The 24582-nt window shown below is 41.0% G+C and overlaps 2 protein-coding genes across 2 annotated transcripts in view; both read left to right on the top strand.

Annotated features, from left to right (window-relative positions):
• LOC134189571 (cyclin-A2-like) overlaps window positions 1–807 on the top strand; it is a 13232-nt gene extending 12425 nt beyond the window's left edge. The window contains exons 6-8 of the mRNA XM_062657883.1: window positions 52–165; window positions 335–468; window positions 547–807. Coding sequence (XP_062513867.1) covers window positions 52–165; window positions 335–468; window positions 547–595 — 297 coding nt within the window. The 3' untranslated portion in view covers window positions 596–807. The remainder of the gene's footprint in view (window positions 1–51; window positions 166–334; window positions 469–546) is intronic.
• Window positions 808–959: 152 nt separating this feature from the next.
• LOC134189488 (cGMP-dependent 3',5'-cyclic phosphodiesterase-like) lies at window positions 960–24552 on the top strand. The gene is made up of 32 exons (XM_062657772.1): window positions 960–1376; window positions 1448–1531; window positions 1790–1899; window positions 1963–2075; window positions 3823–3896; window positions 3957–4019; window positions 4087–4171; window positions 8952–9004; window positions 9064–9138; window positions 10760–10801; window positions 10864–10935; window positions 12944–13089; window positions 13153–13264; window positions 13337–13376; window positions 13442–13505; window positions 13574–13661; window positions 19156–19210; window positions 19279–19360; window positions 19428–19462; window positions 19522–19563; window positions 19651–19724; window positions 19975–20052; window positions 21131–21253; window positions 21318–21511; window positions 21573–21660; window positions 21726–21773; window positions 22387–22461; window positions 22879–22978; window positions 23295–23407; window positions 23467–23505; window positions 23563–23669; window positions 23720–24552. Exons 1-32 carry the CDS (start codon window positions 1152–1154, stop codon window positions 24315–24317), a joined length of 3297 nt encoding a protein of 1098 aa, XP_062513756.1. The 5' UTR covers window positions 960–1151; the 3' UTR covers window positions 24318–24552.
• Window positions 24553–24582: the final 30 nt, after the last annotated feature.

The following is a 24582-nucleotide window of genomic DNA, read 5'->3' as shown; positions in this document are numbered from 1 at the left end:
AGTAACCGGATGTGACCTGTTGCGATCGCATTGTTGGCGTGTATTGTTTAGTATCTGGCGGAATTGTCTCTCCTGGATGGTGATCCGTATCTCAAATATCCGCCGTCTGTGATTGCAGCCTCGTCGGTCGCTCTCGCTCTACATACGTTTAGTTTACCCGCCTGGGTACGTGCACTCTGTAAAAATAAAATGATAAAAATTACTATAAAAATATAATAAATAAAATAAGATCTCGCATTCAATGCATACTATGTTAATTACAACACAGATTATGTTACGGTTGTAACCATCATGTCACTTTCCGTGTTCCATGTGCCTGTTGTTTTGGATCTAGACGCCGACTCTCGTTCACTACAGCGGCTACGCAACCGGCGACGTTCAGGCGTGCTTGCAGGATCTTCACTGCACCTTCTCGCACGCGCCTCGCCACCATCAGCAGGCGATACGCGACAAGTACAGTCAAGCACGGTAAGTCGGTCGATGCCATATGTCTATGTGTGGTGATACACCACCATGTGGTCGAGCTGAGGTGAGATTTGTCTGCAGGTTCTCAAGTGTAGCTCGCATTCCACCCTCGTCGACGCTGCCCATTTGATCCGGTTTCGGACAGAGGACATCCGCTCATCGTCATCTCGCTTCAACGCATTGAAACACTTAGTCACGTCGAAAAAATATTTGAGGTTTTTATTAAGGTTGGGCTATTTTTAAAATATTAGACTTATAGTTCGGCGAGGTCATGCGGAATGAGAAAGAGCTGGGACGTGTTCACGATGTGAAATTGATGAATTTATGATTGTCGTCTCTTGACCCGTGGAGCTCAGTAAGCCATAGCATGCATTGAATGCAAGATTTATATTTTATTTTTATTTAATTTTATTTATTTTTAAATCTTTATTTATTACTTTTTTTAAATTTACTTTTATATTTATAGCGTTAATTTATATTATTATATTTTATTTATTAATTACATCTATTTTATATTTTTTAATTTATTTTGTAATTTTTAATTTTTGTTTTATTTATTACACTTGTTATTTTATTTATTACGCTTACTGCTGGGACGTGTTAACGCGATGTGAAATTGAAGAAACGCTTGTTGGTTTCTTGACCCATGCGCCTCAGTAAAACGCGACCTGCCTCAGCGCGCCATAATGTCATGCCCATATTTGGCTCGCACTAGGCTAGCACCAGTAGCGCATGTGCCGTCAGGGCTGGTCAGTGCTGGTCACACTTTGCTGCGCACTCGTTCGGAATCTGCTCATTCGTTTACTAACGCATTGCAAGGTCGTCAGGGATTGCAGTCGGCACTCCTCGTCTCGTCAAAAAAAATCATCACAATCACTTTGTATGATTCCCGAGCGGTCGCAAGTATGGAGGTATACTACGCTGCGTACTCGACTTGGTTCTCGTTGCACCGACGTGACCGTGACCGGTTTCATCATTTCAGGACGCCGTGCAAGAGCTGAGCTCCGCCCTATTGCGAGAAGAACTGTCGTCGGCGATTGAATCGTCTCTCTGCAGCTTGTTCGCTGTAAGTGTCGACGCGTGATAACATCGATGTAGTTACTAGGCGAGTTGTGATGATTTACGCGACGCTTTGCATGCCGCTTGTCCGATAGGATGACTCCGTTTAGTCATCGATTGGCAGGTTGCGTGTCTTGCTTTGTCTCAGCGGCGTTTATAGGTCGATTTTTCAGTTTGCTCGTCCGGTACGCAATGGCATGTCGAGCGCAATATTGCGGGGTCGGGGCGTTCTGTTTGTTATCCGTTCGGTTGTGTGTCGTTGCAGAGCTCGGTCGTCGTTTTCCAGAGCGGGTACGAGTGCGGTGAGAACTTGGAGTGTACGAACGTTTGTGCTCGAGTGGGAGACTCCAAGTTGCCATTGAAAGGCGTGGCCAGGTTGGATGAGGATCAGAGAATAGGTTGTTGTTGTTGTTGACGACGTGGTGTGTTGTCTGGTAGCGAGTGCTACGAGGGCGGCAGTTATGTGCTGAAGCGTTGGCGAGAATTGGTCGACGAGAGTGATCCTCTTGTGCAATTCCTTCCGGAGAGTGTCGGTAGTGATGGAGCTGTTGGTGAGCGTGTGCTGAAGTGTTTGATTGATTGATTAGTGTGTCGTTGGGCTGAATTTTGTGGTTGAGAGAGGAGTGGGGATCTTGGATGTAGGCGTAATGAATGACTGTTTTGCTCTCTCCGGTGTTCTGTTTCAGTTGTGTCTGTTTTAAATTGTTTGGTTGGATCCTTATGGTGCATTCTCTTTGTACAATAAGACTGTGCTTTTTGTTATTTTGTCTGTCATTGTTTTGTGTGGATTACAAAATTGTAGGTAGAAACTGAACAGTGATAGATTTTCTAGTGGAAGGTTATGAAAACAAAACAGTCTGTCTGTCTGTTTGTCTCTCTCTGTCGGTTTGTCTGTCTGTTTGTCTGTCTGTTTGTCTGTCTGTCTCTCTGTATGTTTGTCTGGCTGTCGTGTATCAGCACTAACAAATTAGACACATGAGCTCAATAGTTCTGTACAATTAGCAAAGCTGTCTTTTGCTTTGCTTTTTGCTGTCTGCTAAATATATATTTACTCATATCTACTACATACATTACCATATTTATTCAGAAATTATGTCACTTTCTAAGGTCGTTACTGTTAAGAGTATGGGGTGAAAGCGAACCACATTCCAGATATGTTTGTCTATTAGAACGTTTCTTTGAAACTACAGGATTTCAAGAAATTTGGCACTTTAATTGTGGCTGACATGTATAATGGCATGACATTAGATAACAATCATAAATACCGCTTTCAATGTGTTTCACAGAACAGGACTGTGCAAGAGTACTTTTCAAGAAAGCACTCTGCAAATTGTTTTATGTGTAAAGCTCTAGTATTAGGTGCATAATATGTTCAGGTTAGGTATTGCTGTTGAAGACATTGTTCTGCTTGGCATGCGTTTAATTTTACGAAAACACTGAGCCGAGGTGACTTCCCATGTTGTCGCAGCAGCCCAAGCTTGTACAGTGTGAATGAGTGTGTGATTGCTATCGCAATTCATTGGCTATTATTATATTGTTTCTTTTGTCCATTGTTTTATTAAGTTCCGACTTCAGCCAGTAGCGTGGTCGTAACGAGGGTGCTTGGCAAACAGCCAATGCACTAACAGTAACACAATTAACTCACAGCCATTTGCTTAGGGTTAGGGGTATGCCAATGAAAGATGGTGTATTGAAACAAGATGCTGCTCATGTTACACGTACATATGGGCGTGGTTATTTATTACCCAACTGCTTCGAATGTTTTCGAGTAATAATCTTTTCGAAAGTTTTGTCTTCAAAAATAATAGGAAAATATTATTTTTTTCTCAGAAATTGTCGATTGTCTTGGCTTTTAGTTTTTGTTTGTGCACATGAAGCATCGTCAAACATGGCCGTTAGATGGAAGTGTGCAGCTCAAGATGCCAACTAGAAATGTTTAGAGAATTGAATCAGTTTGAAAGAATACGTAAATTCTAAATTATCTTTGGAGTGTTGAAAAACGTTAGGAGCAGTAGGGAAAACGACGCTGGAGAAAGCACTAAGCTGGTTCACAGTGGGATAAGTTTTGTAAACAACTCGGCAATAATTTCTGCCTACCTTTTTTAACGTAGCCACGTTTTTAATGTCGTGAGACACAGTTGTATGATACGTACTTGGTAGTTGACTTATGGGCTGTTTGGTGATCCGGTTGTGTGTTGAGTTAGACGTCTTCTGTGTATTTATCTTTCTACTACATGTGTACTTGTCTAACGTACACATGTCTAACGTTGTGTATTTGTGTATTGTTTGGCTTCATAGTCATTTGTCTATCTATGGAAGCACCAATCGAGCTCCAAATAAATTTAGGGAACAGCATGGAATTGGTCATAGCAGTAAGTCGTTCAGTGTTATTATTCAAGTGTTTATGCTTTGTCAGAGTCTCACGTTTCTAGATGTTGTGTGAAAAGCCGTTGAGTGCCGACGAAGATAAGCAAATGAATCAGTTGAGGAAGCATGTCAGTGTCTTTGCTGGCTCGGTTTTTGTCTTCGTTATGTGTGTATAGATTTGGTTGTTGTTGATAGATACAATCTGCATTAGTTCGAGTGTTGAAGTACACTAGTTTATTAACAGAGCGAGACAGTCTCAATGGAATGCTCAAGATGTGCAGTAAGTTTGCATTTGTTTGTGTTGTGCTAGACACATGAACATTACATAGTTAGAATAACATTTATCGTGGATGAAATGTGCATGATACTAAAAGCCTAGCGTACAGCGGAGTATTAAGTTGTATGTAACTGGAATGGCACAGCAAACTGAGATCTGTTGTTTAGTTGACTGAAGGGCGAAGTCACTGATGGAGTTTTTTAGTAGCGTGCTGTTTGATGTTGTGGTGGTGGAATTATTTATATAATGTGGTGTAAGTATAAGGATGCTTACCTACTACTGGAGATTCCGTAGTGCTTTGCCAAAAGAATTACCCGTAGGGTGATCTTTTGGAAACTGATCTTATAGCTCATGGGTCACTATTGAGAGTTAAGATTGAGAGTCAAGACTGCGAGTCAGAGTGGTATGCAAGTTGACCTGTGACCAGATTTTAAGACTGTGAGTAACATGAGTTACTATAGTAGAGTACCAGGGTATGACAATCAGACAAAAACCTGAGAATTTGGAAGCAGTGTGAAGCCTGGTTCACAACATGACACTGACGCTGATGCTGAAATAGAAATAAATCCTACTCCAACGTCTGTCAACATCGTCAAAGGATGCTTCCCCCTTCCGTCGAGCCGGTTTCTTTGAAGTTTGACGCTCAACTGAGCATCAGCGTCATATTGTAAACCAGGCTTTAGCTTTTTTTTGGGTATTGATCTGAATGAAGAATTCTAGCTAGAACAGCTATCTGTCAAATTGATGGTTGGGAAGATGTTTTGATGATTGAACGCAGCCGAACCATCTTGTTTTGCATGTTCAGTGTTAACAGGGAAAACACGAAATGCATGAATGACGATCGCGAAGCTGTAGGCTTTACCTTATTCTTGTGAAATTGGAGTTACTTTGAGACAGAGGTCATAAATCATAAACAAGAATGTTTATAAGCTCTCGATCAGAAATATACACTGTAAAGTGTATATTTTTTCAGTACCGTGCTTAGACTAGGAAACTTCACAAACTTCAAAAGGGGTGTGGGCAAAGCAATAACTTGGCTTGTGACAATTTGGCTGCAACCCTAGCTAGAACTGCTGAGTGGAAAACACAGATCCACGTGATTCCACGTCCAATAGATATTTGGGCATGTCAAATAGACTGCAGCGACTAGTTCATTTTCTATCTACTGAGATGGGAGATGAACCAGAGCGCATGCACTAACCCTACTTGTAGTGGACAACACCTTGTGATGGCTGGGGTAGAGGATCAAATTCAACTGACTGATTATTGTGTTACTCGGTAACTGTTCTGACTGAAACCTGTTGTGCGACGCTTTCGATATTTTCTACAGTGAGTACACGTAGACAGAGATACAAGTAACAAAATTGCACATGCATCTACAGAGCTTCTGAAGACATTTCTTCTTGCAGATCAAGTTTCTCACGTTCTATAGCCATTTAGCGCCTGTACTGTGCGCCTCACCCTGCCGTGGCGGCAAACAGAGAAAAGCTGTTGAAGGAAACGTTGTGTGTAGATAGACTTGCTATAGGTAGGATGTAACTCTAGGCACACGGTAGGGCGTTCCCATGGTCAGACACAAAAACTTGACAGAAGGTGACCATAGTTAGACTCCTCGTCACTTGTCACCATGCTAAGGATTAGTATCCAGGGACGCTGAAAGCATGGCGAGACTGGTCACGCATCTAGACCGTACACTGTTTCGGAACACGTGTGTGAGTTGGAGTGCTGATAGAAAGAATGCAGCAACTAGTAATAGCTACAACAATAACGTACGGTGCTAATAAGCTCGTATACTAGCTGCTAACTTAGCTGAGGTGCAACAGTCTTAGCGTACTAGTAAACAAAAGATAATTGCAGCAGAAAGTGAAAGATGACAGCAGCGTGGCAGTCTAAATCCGAATGCCCAAATATATATTGGACGTGGAATTGTGTGGATCTGCGTTTTTCACTCAGCTGATGAAGAATACTGGAACAGACTATGGAGGGAAAAAAGGAACCTATCTAGAATCATTTGACAAGAAGGTGTAAGAGGGTAGTTGGGTCTGATTGGACTTTCAAGTTTCTAGCATCGAAGATCAGCTGTTCATGTGTTTTGTGACAAGTGTCTATATCTGTCAACTACTTGAGGTACGAGATTTCCTGAGAAGAGGGTGTTATTATTCTGTTTTTCATATTGAGGCAGTAAGTGCTGTTTTGGAATCTTAGTTGTATTATCATTATTATGTAATGTATGAATAGTGAGATGCACCATATGGTGGTACCTACAGTCAAATCTTGAGCTTATTCATTGTGAACTCACTAATGGTGTTTTCACGTGCATGTAGGTTTCCTTTCTAGGTGTCTCATTGTATGTTGAGTAAATGTGGTTTACATGTAAAGGGAAGTTGAGTGTAATTGTTTTGTCTACCGGGTTGGGTTGCCCTACTGTGACTTGTGATTATGCTTCATCTTGTTCAAATCAGTGTTAGTCAATCGATTGAAATGTGGTACTGGAATTATAGTAAGTAAGGTGATTTATGATTAAATTCTATAGTTGCCGTGTTTCTTCGAATAGTAGCTACCCTTGAATAGAAGCCGACTTTGTTTAGAAGCTGCAGCTGAAGAGGCTTGTTGAAAATAGAGCCGCCCTCGAATTGAGGCCACACTAGTCTGCAAAGTTACTAGTCATGCCCATATCACATGTTTTTATATCAACACAACCTACAGTAATATGTATCTGGAAGGTATCCTATTATTGTAACATAATAGTTGTGGCATTTACAGCTAAACCTGCTGTGGTTGGCACCTTCAAACGTGTCACGGAGTGAAGTAGAGACTTAAAAGTAGAGGCTGCCCTCGAATACAAGCCGTCCTGCCCTCGTGTAGAGGCCTCAGTTACGTAACCTTGTTAATAGAGGTCGCGGCCACTATTCGAAGAAATACGATAGGCAATTTCAGATAATTGACAAATTTTGCATCATCTGTAACTCAGATGCCTGGGAATTTGTAAGGCATGTCTGATCATGTTGTTGTATTGCTGTCCTAACTGAATTCTTATTTGGGGGGGAGGGCAGCTGAGATATTGTCTCTCACTGCAGATTACATTATACATTAAGTCTATTAACAGGCATGGACCTGGCATGCATCCCGTTATGCGCAAGAAGACCCCTGTCAGGCAGCTAATGTTGTACTTCAACTCTAGCCATAACCATGTCCCTAAGTCTAGAGACCACGAAAAACAAGAAAGCGTATCTCTAGCTCTAGACAGTGCACACATCCTCATATTTTAACGCATGCACAGAATGGCCCACGCACTTTATTATTCCGGATATTATCTTGCTTTGTTAAGAATCCGGCTTCTCGAGACTATAGTTTATGCTAGTTACACCCGGATGTGAGTTGCACAGGACAGGGCGAAAACATCTACCTTAGCGTGCTTGTCCCCAGCAGAAAACTTTGAGAGCTTTCCTGCCACCAGCAAAATGCAGCTGTGAATCTGGTGCCAAAATCCATCAGTCTGTTTTCAAGTACGGGTAAATTAACTTTGCTGAACATGTACTACACTGTGTGCGTGAGCAAGGTACTGTAAATCCACAAATTTTTGTATGCGTTTTGTTTTTGTATTGTTCATACAACTCCTAAATGTACTAAATTAAAATTCATACTAAACTGTTTTTGGGATGACAAACTGTTATTACAAAATTGCCACTATATCAATGTTGATGACAGTATTACAACACAAGATCCAACTGAACAACACACTGGTTTTACAACAACAAATGACCAAAATGAAATTCTGTACGTACAGCATGTCCAGTTTGCAACGTTATGATGTCACTCAACTCAAACTGTTTCTGAAGTACTCTGACAGACACCCAGCAATGGCATCAAAAAGAAGATGAACCAGACAGTTTCGAATTAGTTCTAATGCTCACCTTAATTAACACTATGCTTCGGTTGACGACGCAGCTGCTGTCTCGTAAGGCATGAAAGTAATTTAAGTCATGTCACTTTTTTGTCCAATGCTGGGTGTCATAGGGTCAACGAAGAAGGCATCTGCTTAGACCTTCTTCTGCTAGTTTTACCATTTCCTCAGGCAGTCAATCAATACTAGTAACTGCTTTTTATATGCATTGTGGATTGATTGAACTGTTGGCTTTTGTGATTCTGTGATTTAACGATTTTGCAGACGAGCGCGCAAGTGTCCTTGTAAAAGTCCACATTCTTCAGCGACTCGGGCAATTGTCAGCCTAGTCTTGGGGTCATAGACGTGATATTGTCCTCTCTTTCTGCGCTTAGCTGCCGAGTGATTTCGATCCAGAGCTTCATTTACATAACTGCGTTGTCCTCTTGTTGCATCCTTGATACTGCTCGCGATCTCCTTGGTAGTGGTAGTACATGTAGTTCTTTTTGATCTTTTGTCGTGAGGCAAGCATGGATACCACTTTTCTTTAGCTTAGAACTCATGAGTTACGAACGTTGACGCACGTACAATGAAACAGTTACTGTACTATTGTGCGCTAAAATTATTCACTAGAGAGCCCGTACGAAAAGAAATATGTGTAGAAAGGTCTTCTCATCAAATTTACGAAAATAGTTGCTTACGGAAATTTGTGGATGTACAATATTAGAATTTCGAGGCACATCACAATACTTGGGGAGCACCCCACTTTGATGCCGTAACCGCGCCTGTCTAATGCTGCTGACTAATAGTGTCAACAGCATATACAATGGTGCTCGTTCAGTTGATGACTACAATTATGTTTTTTGCTACATGATGAACTAAAAGTATTACTTGCTTTAGGTGAGCTAATTGATCAGAATGCGGCTCTACTCACCAAGAAAATATTGGGTCATGTATGTTGCTTATGTCTCGGTAGCAATTATGTATGGTGATCTTAGACTTTTTGCTGTAGCTGAAGCGGGAGACTGGCTGTGGATGTTGCACCTTATTAGTCATTGATAAACAAACAGAAGAATTCGTCTGTCAGGTAATGTCCAAATCATTCAGCCGCAAACACTGGCAATAAATACAAACTCAAATGTTATATAATTTGATATTAACATACTCTATAATCTTTATGGACAAGGTTATGCTTATGTGTAGGGTAGTCTGGCGTAGCCAGACCCTTACCCGCCCTCATGCCACGCAATGAGAAGGGTCTGGTGAGGTTTCTTTGATCTTGCCTTGAGGTTTCTTTGATCTTTGCCTTGAGGTTTCTTTGATCTTACCTTGAGGTTTCTTTGATCTTACCTTGAGGTTTCTTTGATCTTACCTTGTTGCACATCGTGGAATTCTGGTGAACTAAAGACCCTATAAATGTTATAAAGAGGCAAGGTAATATTACCACCTCTCATGCCAGTGGTTTTATGCTAGGTATCTACAGGATGTAATCATCGATGCTGTCTTTGACTCTATGCAAGCCACAAATAACGGTTCATTACCTGTACCATTGAACAGCCATTGCGAGGTGAGTTCTTGTCACGAAATGTCGTTGAATGGTGTGTATTCACGCCCTTTGCAGTCATTGATTTTCACTTTGCGATGCCGTTTTCATGCATGTGGTGACCACCACGTACGTGTTTGGCTAGTAAGGAGGCTAGTCCATTGAGAAGCTATAGGCTGTGTGGCAACATACTAGTGCTCTGCATGTTTCTTGCAGTGAGGCGATATCATGCAGTGCACAGTCGCTGTCAGTTGTTGTGTTGGACGTTTTTCGGGTGAACTTTTGACAACTACATGAATTTTCTGAGAATATAGGGTATGATCACCTTGCCATATAGCCTAGCGTCTAGCTTCTCACTGGACTAACCTACTTACTAGCGAACACGTATGTGCTCGTCATCACATGCACAAGCATCGCAAAGTGAAAATGACTGCAAAGGGTGCGTGCGCACACACCATTTTGACGACATTTTGCGACAAGAACTCACCTCGCGATGGCTGTTCAACGGTAAGGCTATGAAACCTTATATTCATGGCTTGCCTAGAGTCGAAAAAAGCATCGATGATTACATCCTGTAGACACTCAGCACCACCCACTTTGCATGAGAAGCGGTACTATTATCTTGCCTCTATAACGTTTATAGGGTCTTTAGTTCACTGGAATTCAGTGATGCTGCAACATGGCAAGATCAAAGGAACCTCATCAGACCCTTCTCTCGTGCAGCATGAGGGCGGGGTAAGCGTCTGGCTAGCAGTAGACGTACTTCGCTCAAAATTGTTTTTGATGACTCTACAAGTCTGTTTGTACGTATTGTATGCTCATGAGTCTTTGTGACTGTTGGCTAGTTATTAGACCTTACACGATCATGCTTGAATTTGTTTGAACGTAGCACATATTTCTGTAACAGGAATATTTGACATGTAAGGTGTCACCAGACATTTTATGCTTGCAAAGGTGCGGAGTATAACACACACACACACACACACACACACACACACACACACACACACACACACACACACACACACACACACACACAAGTTCACCTTGAGACGCAGTCAACAGTAGTTTATATGAACTCTACCGTATGGCGTACGACTGGACAGGAGTGTTTTGTCATACTTTTTTATTAATTATTGCAATCATTGTCGTATTAATTTTTTAGGTTTTTAATGTGGAAGAGCTTGATCAGGAGTATAGATTTCCAGTAAGAATCGTTATTTGTCGACGTGTGAGCAAACTGGTGTTAACGTGGTTGGTGTCTTGAAGTTGGAAGGTTGCCTCTATGGACATGTCGCTAACACCGGACAAATCATTAACATTCCGGACGTATCATCACAGGTTTGATTGTTACATGTTGAATTTGCTCGTACGTGAGTCAAGTGGCATCTATGCATTGCCTAACACTTGAATCACAAATGGTTACGTAGTATTTTACCGGTGTGTGTGTGTGTGCACGCGTGTGTGTGTGTGTGTGTGTGTGTGTGTGTGTGTGTGTGTGTGTGTGGCGTGGTGGAGCAGATGGTAGAGCGTTGGTGATGACATCCAGGATCTTGTATTCCATGATGAGGGTTAAAGTTTGATCCTGGTGGAGGCGACACTGTCGCAGTTTCCTTGAGCAAGACACTCACCCACACTTGCTTCTCTTGACTCAGGAGTATAAATGAGTACCTGGTCATTGGCTGGGGTGGACAAGACCGCTGGCTTGGCAGCAACATCATGCAGCAGACGGGTACGTGTGGGCCTTGGTGTCCAGTCCCAGAGCTGCGCCATTGTCAGTGCCTCTGGATGACTCTGCCCAAGCTCCAGGTGGATTGTAGCGCTGTCCTCAAGACTCCACGTAGCGCATGGAGGCCCTGCCTCTAGAAGCAGGGGGAGCTATCTTCGCAACTGACCTCAAGGTCGACGTCGAAAGACGTGGAGGGCTTAACATTTGTCCATTTTGTGGTGTGTGTGTGTGTGTGTGTGTGGTGTTTACTCTCGAGACAGCTTACGTATTCAACTGTTCTGTGTTTCACTTTTTGTGTAATCATTTATTTGCTAATTTGTTATACCTACTCATGCCTTGCTGCAATGTTTGATTCAGTGGAGATTTCAAGAACCATCCCTTTGTGGTATAGATTGGAGCGTTAGCAATGTTCAGTTTTCTAGCCAAACATTGAAATAAGCGTAGTAGATGCAGTGTGATAGGTAGAGTGGAAATAGTGTGTATGTATCATATTTGGGTAATCACGATTCGGAACCAAATCGTATGCAACGAAGACTGTATGCTATTTTGTAGCTATTATTTGGTGCACATGTGACTGTCATGAGCTGAACTAATTATTGCCTTTCCATACAAGACTTAAGTTGTATCAAGTCTATATGTGTAGCTACTTCTCGTATTAATTAAATATGTTGCTGATCGCTGAGAATCATGTCAATTGCCTCATGAATAGAGTACAGTAGGATGTCACTTAGCTGAACCACCAGTTAACTGAACACGTTTCCGAAAGACTTGTGCCTTGTACTCACGCTTTATGCTCCCAAACCGGTAATGCGCACGAGCATCATAGTACATGTGTAGTTCTCATCCATGATATGGCTATTTCGAAACCCCAAAAGCTGGACAAGCTAAAACTAGGTGTTCATTGATTTGCTCCTTGGTGTGGTAAGAAGTGCTCTAATAAGGTACATACCAACACTGAACCTCGGAGTCCCAGACCTTTCATGTGGGTGTGTCGAGTAGGCATAAGTTATCCGGACTATTTAAAGTTATGAATGGGACAGAGAATGGAAGTGTTCGGATAACTAAAGGTACACTCGGTGACTCCAGATAACTACGCAGCGTACAGTGTTGTGTGCAACCGAAATAGTGAGGTCCACGGAAGTGTACCTGCGTAGGGATGAGTTTCTTGTAAACTGTTAGTACACGATCGATGACTCTCTGATGGTAGCACGACGGTTTCCACCATGCTTGGAGGGACGGAAACAACAGAGAGGCCATTTGCAGGAACGTGATTGTGTCAGTAAGGCTCACGTGATCTGATCGAGCACCAAAGAATACTCCATTTAGTGGACGAAATTGAAATTCTCTATCGGGTTTGCTCTGAGATAGTGCCCAGATAGATACCCAACTTTCAGTATGGATCTCTGGAGTGTGACTTTTTAATGGATGATTGTACCAGGCAAGGATAATATTTCCAATATATGCACACAACAAAAGTCTCACCATGTACATGTTTCATTAATCGCATTTACGGTTAATTGATGTCTCTTTACTACACATTTATTCTCTTTTTTTTATATATAATTTATTAGTTGTGTGGAAGGATTTGTGTTGGTAAATTATTTTGATATGTTGCTGTAGACCTCCTTTCCAAAGTTTGTTTCAGAACGGGACGTTATTTTCGATTACTTTCCTCAATCTCTGCTGTGCATGCCCGTTTACAGCAAGACCGATCCGAGCTTTGTCATGGCCGTGGCCGTTGTCTACGACAAACGAAGCAGAAGTCGGTCAGTCAATATCGTAGACAATAGTACAACACGTTTCTATGACCTTCTGTGTTACAATCGTAGCTTCACTGTACGAGACGAGACTAAGATGGCATTTGTACTACGATTTTGTTCGTCTGTACTCCATAACACATTATCATACCAGAGAGAACGATACTTGAAGTCACAAACGATGGTACGATACGATACAGCTACAGTAAATAGAGAATTTGGGGTGTCAACGTGTATACCTATGTTTTCTCGTTAGGCTCTTCTTGATGTGGTTGAGGTGTTGTTTGTTCATATGGGTACGATGCGATGCTCATACGCTGGAGCGTCAGCGTGCATTTCATGTTGGCTGTTTACGTTGTAGACAATATGGACTTGCTGTTACAGAAGATTATGGAGCAGGCACAGAACATTGCAAATGCTGAAAGGTCTGCATGCGTATTGTACACAGCAAGTCTTGTGTGTGTAATGTAAGCGTGTGCATGTGTGTGTGTAGGTGTTCGCTGTTCCTCATAGATTACGATGCACAAGAGTTGGTGGCCAAAATATTTGATTCTACGGTGTCTGACAATGACCAACCAAGTGTAAGTCATGATACGAACGTAAATTTGGGTATAAACGCACACTTGCATGCTCTAAGTATTTGGTGAGTTTAATTATTATGTTTTGCTATTCTACGTGGGTCACACACGCACGCACGCATGCACACGTATATGCTCATTTTAAGAGCCCCTGACTACTATCTGTAGCACAAACTAAAGTGTGCATTCATTTGCAGACGGAGATGAGTGTATGTCGGATTAATTAAGTAATATTGATTTTTATGTTGTGTGGTGTTTTGGTATGCTGGTACTTGTACTACTGTTATGCGTATGTACTATGGTGATTATTGTGTTTCATCTATATTTTGTCTGTTATCTACTAACGAAAGAAAGGCAATCATACTGCAAATTTGGATTACAATAATGGTTATCATAACTTGCGTAGAACAGCAAAGCGATGTTGTGTTTGCCTTTGTGTGTGTGTGTGTGTGTGTGTGTGTGTGTGTGTGTGTGTGTGTGTGTGTGTGTGTGTGTGTTTGTCTGTCTGTCTGTGTGTCTGTCTGTGTGTGTGTGTCTGGGTGTCTATGGTGTCTGTAGACATGATATCTCTTGAACGACTTAGCATATGTAATTAATACGAACTTTCAGAATATCAAGATCTTGTTCAAGATTTTAGAATGGGGACCGACTCTAGACAGACCCCCTGAAGAAGGAATTAGCAAATATTGCCATGCAGGTTGTGCGAGCTCATTGTAGACTAAACAGTCGTATTTTACTTATCTCATTGAAGTGAGTTAGTTGAATGGAAGAGGGAAGAACTAGGGAAGAGGTAGGAAGACGATGTTTTAATCATTGGAGCTTACTGTGCCAAGCTTTATTCTGACTATTATATCAGCTAAAGACGTGATTAGATGGTAGAAAGGGCATGTCTAACTACGTCTTTCTCTTGCGTAAATTCAAAACATTTTAGTTATTGGTCTACACTACCTTCCCTGTTTTGTCTATTGAGAACCAGGTGTAGCTTGATTGTGGCAAGTCTGCATTAGTTGGATACTTACTTTCCCAACTCTTCGAGCTTCTTGGGGTGTGTGGAAGCTAACTAATTAAATAGCCTTTTCGTCTGGAATCAAGCAAGAAGCTTGAGTCAAAGGTCAGAGGGGAGAAACTATTGGTTGTCTTATTTTTGTGTAATATAATAGAGTACATCCTGTATGTATTCTAGTACTCTACTATGTGGTTATGTAACTAAGAATTAATTAGTTTCTGTTTGAATATAGTAGTGCACTTAGAAATCATTTGGAACATATGGTTGAATCAGGAACTTGCAGAATGCGTTGCAGCTTAAACAAAGCCTCATAGTTCAGGAAAATTATTTTTATGAAACTGCATCCCAGCATATGTATGACAAAGTCGAATTCCTTGTTGTATGTTTTCGCCACAAGATGTACATATCAGCCGTAATTGCTTATTAAGAAATGGGATGGTCATTGCTATTTGCACTGCAACTAAAGTCGATGATACTGTTCAGTATTGTGTAACATACTGTATATTCATTTCTGTTACTGTTTATGGTGGCTATTTATTATTATTCTAGTAGAGCAACAGCAGTTAGTTTGACACGTGCTTCCTGCATGCTAGTGCCACAGCAAAGAAGACTGACATTGATGACTGTAGTGACTTTTTGAGGGGTACACTGACATGATAATTCCAAAGGATGGTGCGTCCATTCAACGTACACTCGAACCTCCTTAATCTGGACCTCCAACATCCAGACACCTTCTCGGGTCTTGGGGGTTTAAGGGTAATCACTTTGGCATACTGTCTGGATTGGGGAGGTTTGAGTGTAGTTGACATCTGGTGGTGGTTTTACAAGTCACACTACCAGTTTAGTGTTTGTTTATCAAACAGAAAATGTCATACAAGTCCAACTCCATGTTGCTATTCTGGCTTCAAAGTGATTGGTTTGGAAATTAGTCGTCAGCTGATGTTGTATTATGTTATGTTAGTCTGCCGACACATGTATATGGTGTCTGCAGGAGATATCTAGTTTTCCCTGAATAGTTTTTATGTGATTGCCGTGATCTAATTACTACCGTAGCTATTACTTACGTGCAACAGTCTGAACTTCCTGAAACTCTGAGTTTGTGGAAGTGCAAGTGTTATGAATCTGTTTTATGTATGGAAGTGCAACCTTTTGTGACTCTTTTATGGGATTTCTAGGTAGCATGTGTAGAAATGTAGTTATAGTCATTACTCGTTGTGTGTCTCTGTCTGGTACGTACATACATAATGTAGAGGATGACGTTATGATTAAGATCTGCCGGAAAATGCAACCACAAATAGAAGTCAACTTGCATGATGTACTTGTTGTATGCATGTAATTATCTTGTATTGATATCTACCCAGATTAGTCACTTTTGTGCAGCTATGTTTTATATGTTGTTTGTATGCATCTACTTGTCAGTTGTTGTACTATATATATCTTGACTCCATATTGCTATGCTGACTTCAGAGTGATGAGTTTGGAAATCACTGATCGATTGATGTTTTAGTATGTTACTGTAGTCTGCTGGCACCGACACCTTTCATGATGTCAGTAGAAGACCTTATAGTTTTCTCCATATACATGTAGTTCTTGTGTGGTTGCTATGATCTAATCTAACAGTCCGGAACTTCCTGAAACTCTGAGTTTGCGGAAGTACACGTGTACGAATCATGTTTTATGTATGGAAGTGCATTTTTTGATAGTCTTACTGGATTTCTAGGTAGCATGTCTAGAAATGTAGTTATAGCCATTACCGTTGTGTGTTGCTGCGAGGTACATACACATACATACATACATACATACATGGCAAATGGATAAGGAGCTGTTATTAAACAGTAATGCCTCCCAGCCAGATGGCTGGGTTCCTGTGCACTAATCAGGAGCTATGGGCCATGCTAAGCAATCTTCGGGAGCCTGGCCAGATGCTTGCATACATACATACATACAAACAATGTCGACTTGGGGGGCAATGTTGTACTTGTCGCCGTTAAGCATGTAAATATCTTGTATTGATATCTACGGAAATTAGTTGCTTTTGTGCAGCTACGTTTGTGTTGTGTTGTGTGTGCATCTACGTATCAGTAGTTTGGATCTCAACTCCGTGTTGCTATACTGGCTTCAAAGTGATTAGTTTGGAAAGTACTCATCAACTGATGTTGTATTATGTTAACTTTATCTACCAACACTTAATACATATGTATGATGTCAGAGGACGTGTATAGCTTTCTCCGGATAGTTTGTGTGCGGTTGTTGTGATCTAATCATACTTATGTACGACAGTCAGGAACTTCCTGAAACTCTTGAGTTTGCGGAAGTGCAAGTGTTATGAATCGTGTTTTATGTCTGGAAGTGCAACCTTTTGTGACCTTTTTTTTGGATTTCTAGGTAGCATGTATAGAAGTGTAGTTACAGTCATTACTCATCGTGTGTCTCTGCCTTGTACGTACATCTCAACTTCTGACTATTCATGTTTGCATATTAATCGTAATGTAACATGATTTAGTAGGCATTATTACGATTAAGATCTGCCGGAAAATGCAAACATTAATAACCAGAAGTCGACTTGTGCAGTGCTGTGTTAGTTGTCGTAGTTACTTAAGCATGTAATCTTATATTATATCTACCGAAATTAGTTGCTTTCTGCAACTTTGTTTGTATGTGTTGTTTGTATGCATGTATAAATCAGTAGTTTGTCCATTAATGACTGAGACATTGTTATCGGTGAAGGCAATTGCATTTATATATAGGAAACTTCATGGATAAGTAAGATGTATGTTGAAAGGATAACACTTGGTCACTGTTTGTTGTCTGGCACCCTAAGGAGACGGGCCCAACAAACAACTTTATTGATTATTGAATGAGATGCTAGAAGAACACAGCCATTGCACACTCGATTTTGTTCTTAATTATGTTGGTGTAGGATGGCCATCGATTAACTCGAGATTGACTTGATACACATTTGCTTGACATAGTTGATCTCTCTGTAGTTAATTAACAGACAATGAGTTGACATTGAGTTTATGCAGTCAATTGATGCTATGGGCAGTTTGTTGTCATGTGTGTGCTTGAAAATTTTAGAATTAGTTGTTGTGGTGAACATGTATGACTGTTACTAGTCATGAAGTCTTGCTATTAGATATTTACGACTCGTGTCGGACAGCGGGACAAATTTGTATGTGTTTAGTCTGTGTGTGTGTGTGTGTGTGTGTGTGTCTGTGTGTGTCTGTGTCTGTGTGTGTCTGTGTCTGTCTGTCTGTCTGTCTGTCTGTCTGTCTCTTTGTCTGTCTGTCTGTCTGTCTCTTTGTCTGTCTGTCTGTCTGTCTCTTTGTCTGTCTGTCTGTCTGTCTCTCTGTCTGTCAATACATATATTTTCAAACATTGAACTATTATACACCATCTAAGCAAGCAACTAAATACTACTATCTGTCTGTCTGTCTCTTGGTTCTGTCTGTCTGTCTGTCATTTGTCTGTCTGTCTGTCTGTCTGTCTGTCTGTCTGTCTGTTTCTTTGTCTCTTCGTTCTGTCTGTCTTGTCTGTTTGTCTGTTTCTTTGTCTCTGTTCTGTTTGTCTGTTTCTTTGTCTCTGTTCTGTTTGTCTTGTCTGCCTGCTTGTCTGTCTGTCTGTCTGTCTGTCTGTTTCTTTGTTCTGTCTTTCTGTCTGTCTGTAAAAACGGTATCTCTTGACTCATTTAATTAATATATCAAAATGAAAGTTTTATTTTTTACTTTTAAGGAGACAATTGAAAAGAATAAGAGAAAAGAATTTAGTTAGCAATGACAACGAGTAAGCAAACGTCGATACTGTTTGTATTAGGATATACCAGTACCAACTATGCTTGATACACACGTGAACATTATAAAACATATTTGTTATATTTGGTTTACTTTTCTCAACTACAAAAGACTGATTTCAGCATGTTGAATTACAGTCAACAAACGTGGTCAACACTTAATTCAGCCGCAGGGCCAGCGGAGCAGGGTGGGCCAGGTAGGCCATAGCCTACACAACTTTAGAAATGGGATTTTGGCAAGAACTTTGGTTCACGTGATTAAATAAATTAGCTATTTTTACTTTCTCTGTGGGCGGGGTTTTGCCATGCAAGACTTGGATCTGTAGTGCTCCTGACAACCCGGCTTTCATTGTATGGTATTTTATTTCGAGTAATCGGTTTCAAAGAAATGTCAATGAACTATTACCATAGCCGTCATCTATTGTTATAGATGATGGCTCTACCGTCATCTATTGTTATAGATGACGGCTCTATACAGATTTTAATGCAATAACTTCTCTGTTACTCTGTACTTGAGGCATATATACAGTCACCCAATATAATAGTAGACGCAGTAATGTTGCATTTAAGTAGTTAACCAAAAAATTGGACTTTGTGTGTGTGTGTGTGTGTGTGTGTGTGTGTGTGTGTGTGTGTGTGAAATTTCTCTAAGCAACACATTTTCTTGGTATTCGAATCAACTGATCTCTCGACTGTTACAGACGGAGATCCGCTTTCCACTGACTCAAGGGATTGCCGGCTACGTGGCGACCACAGGCAAGCACATTTGCAACAATTATTTTACCATTGTTTAACCGTTGTAACACAATTATTATACTCATCAGGAGACGTTCTCAACATCCGTGACGCATACACGCATCCTCTTTTCTACAAAGACGTCGACCTTTCAACCGGTTTCACAACAAGGCAAGCCAATGAGTAACCAACCCTAAGAATAGAGACTAATACTGACCTTTGATCTGGTTGACAATAGAAATATCTTGTGCTTCCCGATCAAGAACGAAGACGGTGACGTTTGCATAAGTGCCTGTAGCTATTTACTATCGTTAATTGTATTTGCGTTTTAGGTCAGACAGTAGGCGTTGCAGAGCTGTGCAACAAAATTGATGGTATGTATACAAATTGGTGTTTGATGAATTAATTAATTTGTGAGTCTTGTTTGTCTGACATGTGTTGTGTGATACTCTAAAATGCAGGTGACTATTTCACTCACGAGGACGTAAACCTGGCCGTGCAGTTCTCCGCGTATTGCGCGATCAGTATTCACCAAGTACGTCATCTGTATATGTAATGTATCAGCTTGTGTGTATTGTATTACGTGTGTCCACTGATTACTCATAGAACGCATGCATAGTTGAATGACGAATGCATGTTAATTGAGATGATGATGTGTGGACGACACGTAGAAGTTGTAGACTCTAGCAGTGACTTCCTCGGTTGTACGACTTCGTTGTTTGCTTGAGTATTTGTTGCCTCGCACTGTTGCTATGTTCGTATGATGACCGAAGATGTCGTTATAGTCGATGCTGTACAAGGAAGTGACCGAAGCGCAACACAGAAGTCGATTGGCGAATGAGTTGATGCTCTATCACATGCAAGTGAGTGTTCATCTACATGCGTATTGATGTGTGTGTCTTCTGTAGTAGTCAATGGGCGGAGCTTTGCATAATTAGTTATGCAGGGAATCCATAGGACGTGCATGGTCGTGCAAATCGTGACACCCAAGCTGCTACCAGATTGTCCCTCTCGTTATTACCAGGGAATGTTAGTTATTTTCAGAGTCTGCTTTGGCTTCTCGTGTTACCCTTTGTCGAGGAATCGACTCGTAATTCACTCACCTAAATTACATGCTATGTATGTTATGCAATGTGAGCTTGTGAGTTGTGACTTTGTCGGCAAGCAATTTTAGTTAATTACATTCTCATTGGTGATGTTGCACTTGCGAGGGTGTGGGCACAAGAAGGGAGGTGTATGAGCATCAGTTTGCATAGAATTTTTTGGGGGAAAATTTAATGATATTGAATGTTAATTAATGGTTTGACTGTAGATATGTGTTTCCTCAGTAGTAACTTGTCGATCTGATCAGTTTGAAAACAGTAACCCATGGATTTATCAGTTTGAAAAATAGTAACCCTGTGATTCTAATTAGTTTGTAAAATAGTAACCCGTGGATCTTAGAAATTTGAAAAATAGTAACCCGTGGATTTATCAGTTTGAAACAAATAGTAACCTGTGGCTCTTAGAAATTTGAGAAAATAGTAACCCATGGATCTAATTAGTTTAAAAAATAGTAACTTACGGATCTTAGAAATTTGAGAAACTAGTGGCCCGTGCTTGATTAGTGACCCATGCCTTGGATGTCAGAGACTGTGAGGACATTATGGTTTACTACACGAGGACACTAAGTCAACTGCTGGTAACTGAATAGGGGTCACCGTGACTTTCATGCGTCACAAATGTGTTTGTTGCTCTAATACTTGCATAGCTCTTTACTTCAACGTGAACCATGATAGCAGACATTGAAAAATAGTAACCAATGCTCAAATAATAGTCCCACGTAAGTAGTAACCTATGATTCTGATTGGTTTGAAAATATTGTAACCCACGAGTCACTATTAAGGAAATATGGTATTTGTGTACTGTGTTTCTCGGTGAGCTTAACGTTTGTTTGCATAGGTGGAAGAGTCAGAGGTAAAGTCGGTGTCTACGGAAAAGATTCAGGCACCCGAAGAGGTGGGCACAATGTTTCATCGATGCAGTTTCTTGCCGAGATCGATAGTCGAAGACGAAACGTCGTCGGTGAGCAATATCAATATCGATCATATTAATCGATTGATTTCCAAGTTGTCTGGTTGGTTTCCAGGCTTGTATGACGATGTTCCAGGATATGGGACTCATCAAGCAGTGGAGGATACCAACAGATGTGTTGGCTCGGTTCTTGCTCATGGTGAAGCACGGCTATCGGAATCCGCCATATCACAACTGGATGCACGCGTTCTCGGTCGGTCACTTCTGTTATGCTCTCTACAAGACATGCAACGACTTTGAATTTCTCAAGTGCGTTCACATGCATTTGTATTGTCAAGTGAAGGTGTCGTGATGTGGCAATACGTTGTAGAAATCTCGAGATACTGTCGTTGATGGTCGCGACTTTATGTCATGATCTTGATCATCGAGGCACGAACAACGCGTTCCAAGTTTCTGCGGTGAGACGAACGTGTGATGATTTGTTAACGTTTTTGTTGTTATTGGTTGTATTGTTTGTGTTTAGAAGTCTCCGATTGCTGCGCTGTATAGTTCGGAGGGTTCGGTCATGGAGGTATGCATCGTTTTGTGTGACTAAGATGTGATTGTGGTACACGATGTGACGCGACGATTGCATGTTGGACGTCAATACTCAGGCTGTACTGTACGGTTGAGGTTTACAGGACATGATTGTTACAGGCTTGTAGTCTGTTTGAGTTATTTATTTTTTATTTTTTATTATCAATTTTATAGATTTTACTATTTATATATTTATTTATTTAATTTATTATTGAGTTTATTTATTTAATTATATTTATTTTTTATTTTTTTATTTTTTTGTATAAATATAAATCCATTATTTATTTATATTTTTTGTTTAATTTTTTAATATTTATTTTTATAGATCTTTATTTATCTAATTATTTGTTTTATATATATTTTATATATATTTTTATATTTTTATATATATATTTTATATTTTATATTATTGTACAGATCCCATTATTTATTTAATTATTTACTTATTTGTTTGTTTTTATATTTATTTATATAAATAAAATAAATTTATTTATTTATTTACTTGAATTGTGTTGGAGAGGTGGGTTGGTGGTGTCAGTGTGGTTGTGTCTATTCTGTAATGTTGTGACAAAATGATGGGAATTAGGGTGTTTGTTGTATTGCCGTAGAGACATCACTTTTCACAGACTCTGTGCATTCTCAACGCTGACGGATGCAATATCTTTCAGAATCTAAGTCATGCGGTGAGTTTGTTTATGTTTTTATGTGTGGTGTGTGTGTGTGTGTACATGCGTGTGTGCATGCAAGTGAGTGTGTGTGTGTGTGTGTGTGTGTGTGTGTGTGTGTGTGTGTGTGTGTGTGTGTGTGTGTGTGTGTCACTAAATATATACCCCCTTAACTCGACCCTCTTTATTCATTTTCTGGCTTCTGGGCATATCTCTGAAACCAAAACAGTTACCTTAGATTGTTGTTGAGGTAGTCAGTGTAAACAAGAGCAGGAGGCATGGTAGAATGGGCTGTTGTTCTAAGATGTAACGATATACGAATGTTTATTTGGAGGACGCGCTTTGACTACGGTAGGGGGTGAAGACCATGCAATGTAGTCCATCTAATTCGTAATGTAGTGATGTTGGAATGTGAGTCTGTATTTTGTTTCATAGCAATATAGTGAAGTTCTGGATTTGATTCGAGATGCTATCCTCGCTACTGACCTTAGTCATCATCTTCGGATAGTGTCACACTTGGAGGCAATGTGTGAAGGTGGTGGTGGTGGTGTGTGTGTGTGTGTGTGTGTGTGTGTGTGTGTGTGTGTGTATGTGTGCACGCGTGCGTGTGTGTGCACGTGTGTGTGTGTGTGTGTGTGTGTGTGTGTGTGTGTGTGTGTGTGTGTGTCTGTATGTGCATATGTGTGTGTCTGCATGTGTATGTGCGTGTGTGTATGTGTGTGCGTGTGCGTGTGTGTGTGTGTGTGTGTGTGTGTGTGTGTGTGTGTACGTGTACGTTTGCATGTGCACGTGTGCGTGTGTGTATGTGTTCCCAGTGATGGTATCAGTAGATACGGTCGTGTTTGTTCTAGTCGGATACAACATCCGTAGTTCCGAACACAGACATCTGATGATGTGTCTCCTCATGACATCATGCGATCTCTGTGCTTGCACCAAAACATGGCACGCAGCGAAATCAGTGGCCGTAAGTTCATCACTTGTTGCCACATTTTGTAACCACGACGATGATACTTCTATTTCTAGGATCTTATATATGCCGAATTCTTTAGCCAAGGCGATCTGGTTTGTTTACCATGAGTGAAATCGGAGTATCAGACATCAACGTGTTTGTATGTATAGGAGAGAGCACTCGGTGTACAGCCATTAGAGATGATGGACCGGGAACGAGCTTGCATTCCTGAACTCCAACTGAACTTCCTTGATTTTATTGTCATTCCAGCATATAGGTATATCATCTGTCGTTGGTTTGTAAGCGAGGCGTGTCACTGTGGTGTAGGTTATTAGGCAGGCTGTTACCTGAGACGAGCGATGTGCTTGAACGGACTCTCGATGGACGTGAACGCTGGCGTCTAATGACCGAAGAGATCAAACGAGAGAAAGGACTCTCTGTTCTCAACTCTACAGCCAAAAAACAAGCAGAGAAAGTACGACGGACTTCTATTAGAAATCGGCCCTCACGAAGTAGTCTCACTCGAGAGAACAGTTTGCCAGAAAGTTTGCCTGAAGAGAGTCACAAGGACGACGATGACGACAAAGAGTTGAGCATGAGTATGGGCAAGATGTCGTCGGCGTCCGATCCCGGCCCGTCATCAGTCTCCTCACCACATCTACAGATACCGGAGAGGAAAGTTGCGACCGTGATCACTCCGACTCTTGTGTTGCCGTTCAGTGCATCGGAAGGCGAGGCGGCGATCAATGGCGACCATCTCGTGCTCGAGTTGGAATTACGAAAGAAGTCGTCGTCGTCAAGTTCGTGTTCACGAAATTCGACGTCGGACTTTTTATCGGGACAAGCTTCATGTGTCTCTCCAGTCCAAAGAGTCTCGACCGGCAGCGAAGCATCCGATGGTGGGACTTCGCTTACAGCCATGTAGTTAGTTAGTTGGTTACAGATCGAAGAACTTGGGCACAGTCGATGAGATCGACTAGTTTTGATGTATAGTACATACATACATACATACATACACACACACATACATACATACAGCAAGGCAGGTGATCTGTAACTCATGATGTTATGTTGTGGAATGCGATCGATGAATAGAGTTTATACTGTACGAAATACAGTGGAGAGTATACACAGACGATGAATGAGAATGATGTATGTTCAGCTGACTAGTAGTGCACCCCCTAGTGTAC

The sequence above is a fragment of the Corticium candelabrum genome, chromosome 14 (assembly GCF_963422355.1).
Source record: "Corticium candelabrum chromosome 14, ooCorCand1.1, whole genome shotgun sequence".
NCBI lineage: Eukaryota > Metazoa > Porifera > Homoscleromorpha > Homosclerophorida > Plakinidae > Corticium > Corticium candelabrum.
The sequence above is the reverse complement of the archived record's forward strand: the minus strand, read 5'-3'. Positions and strand labels throughout refer to the sequence as shown.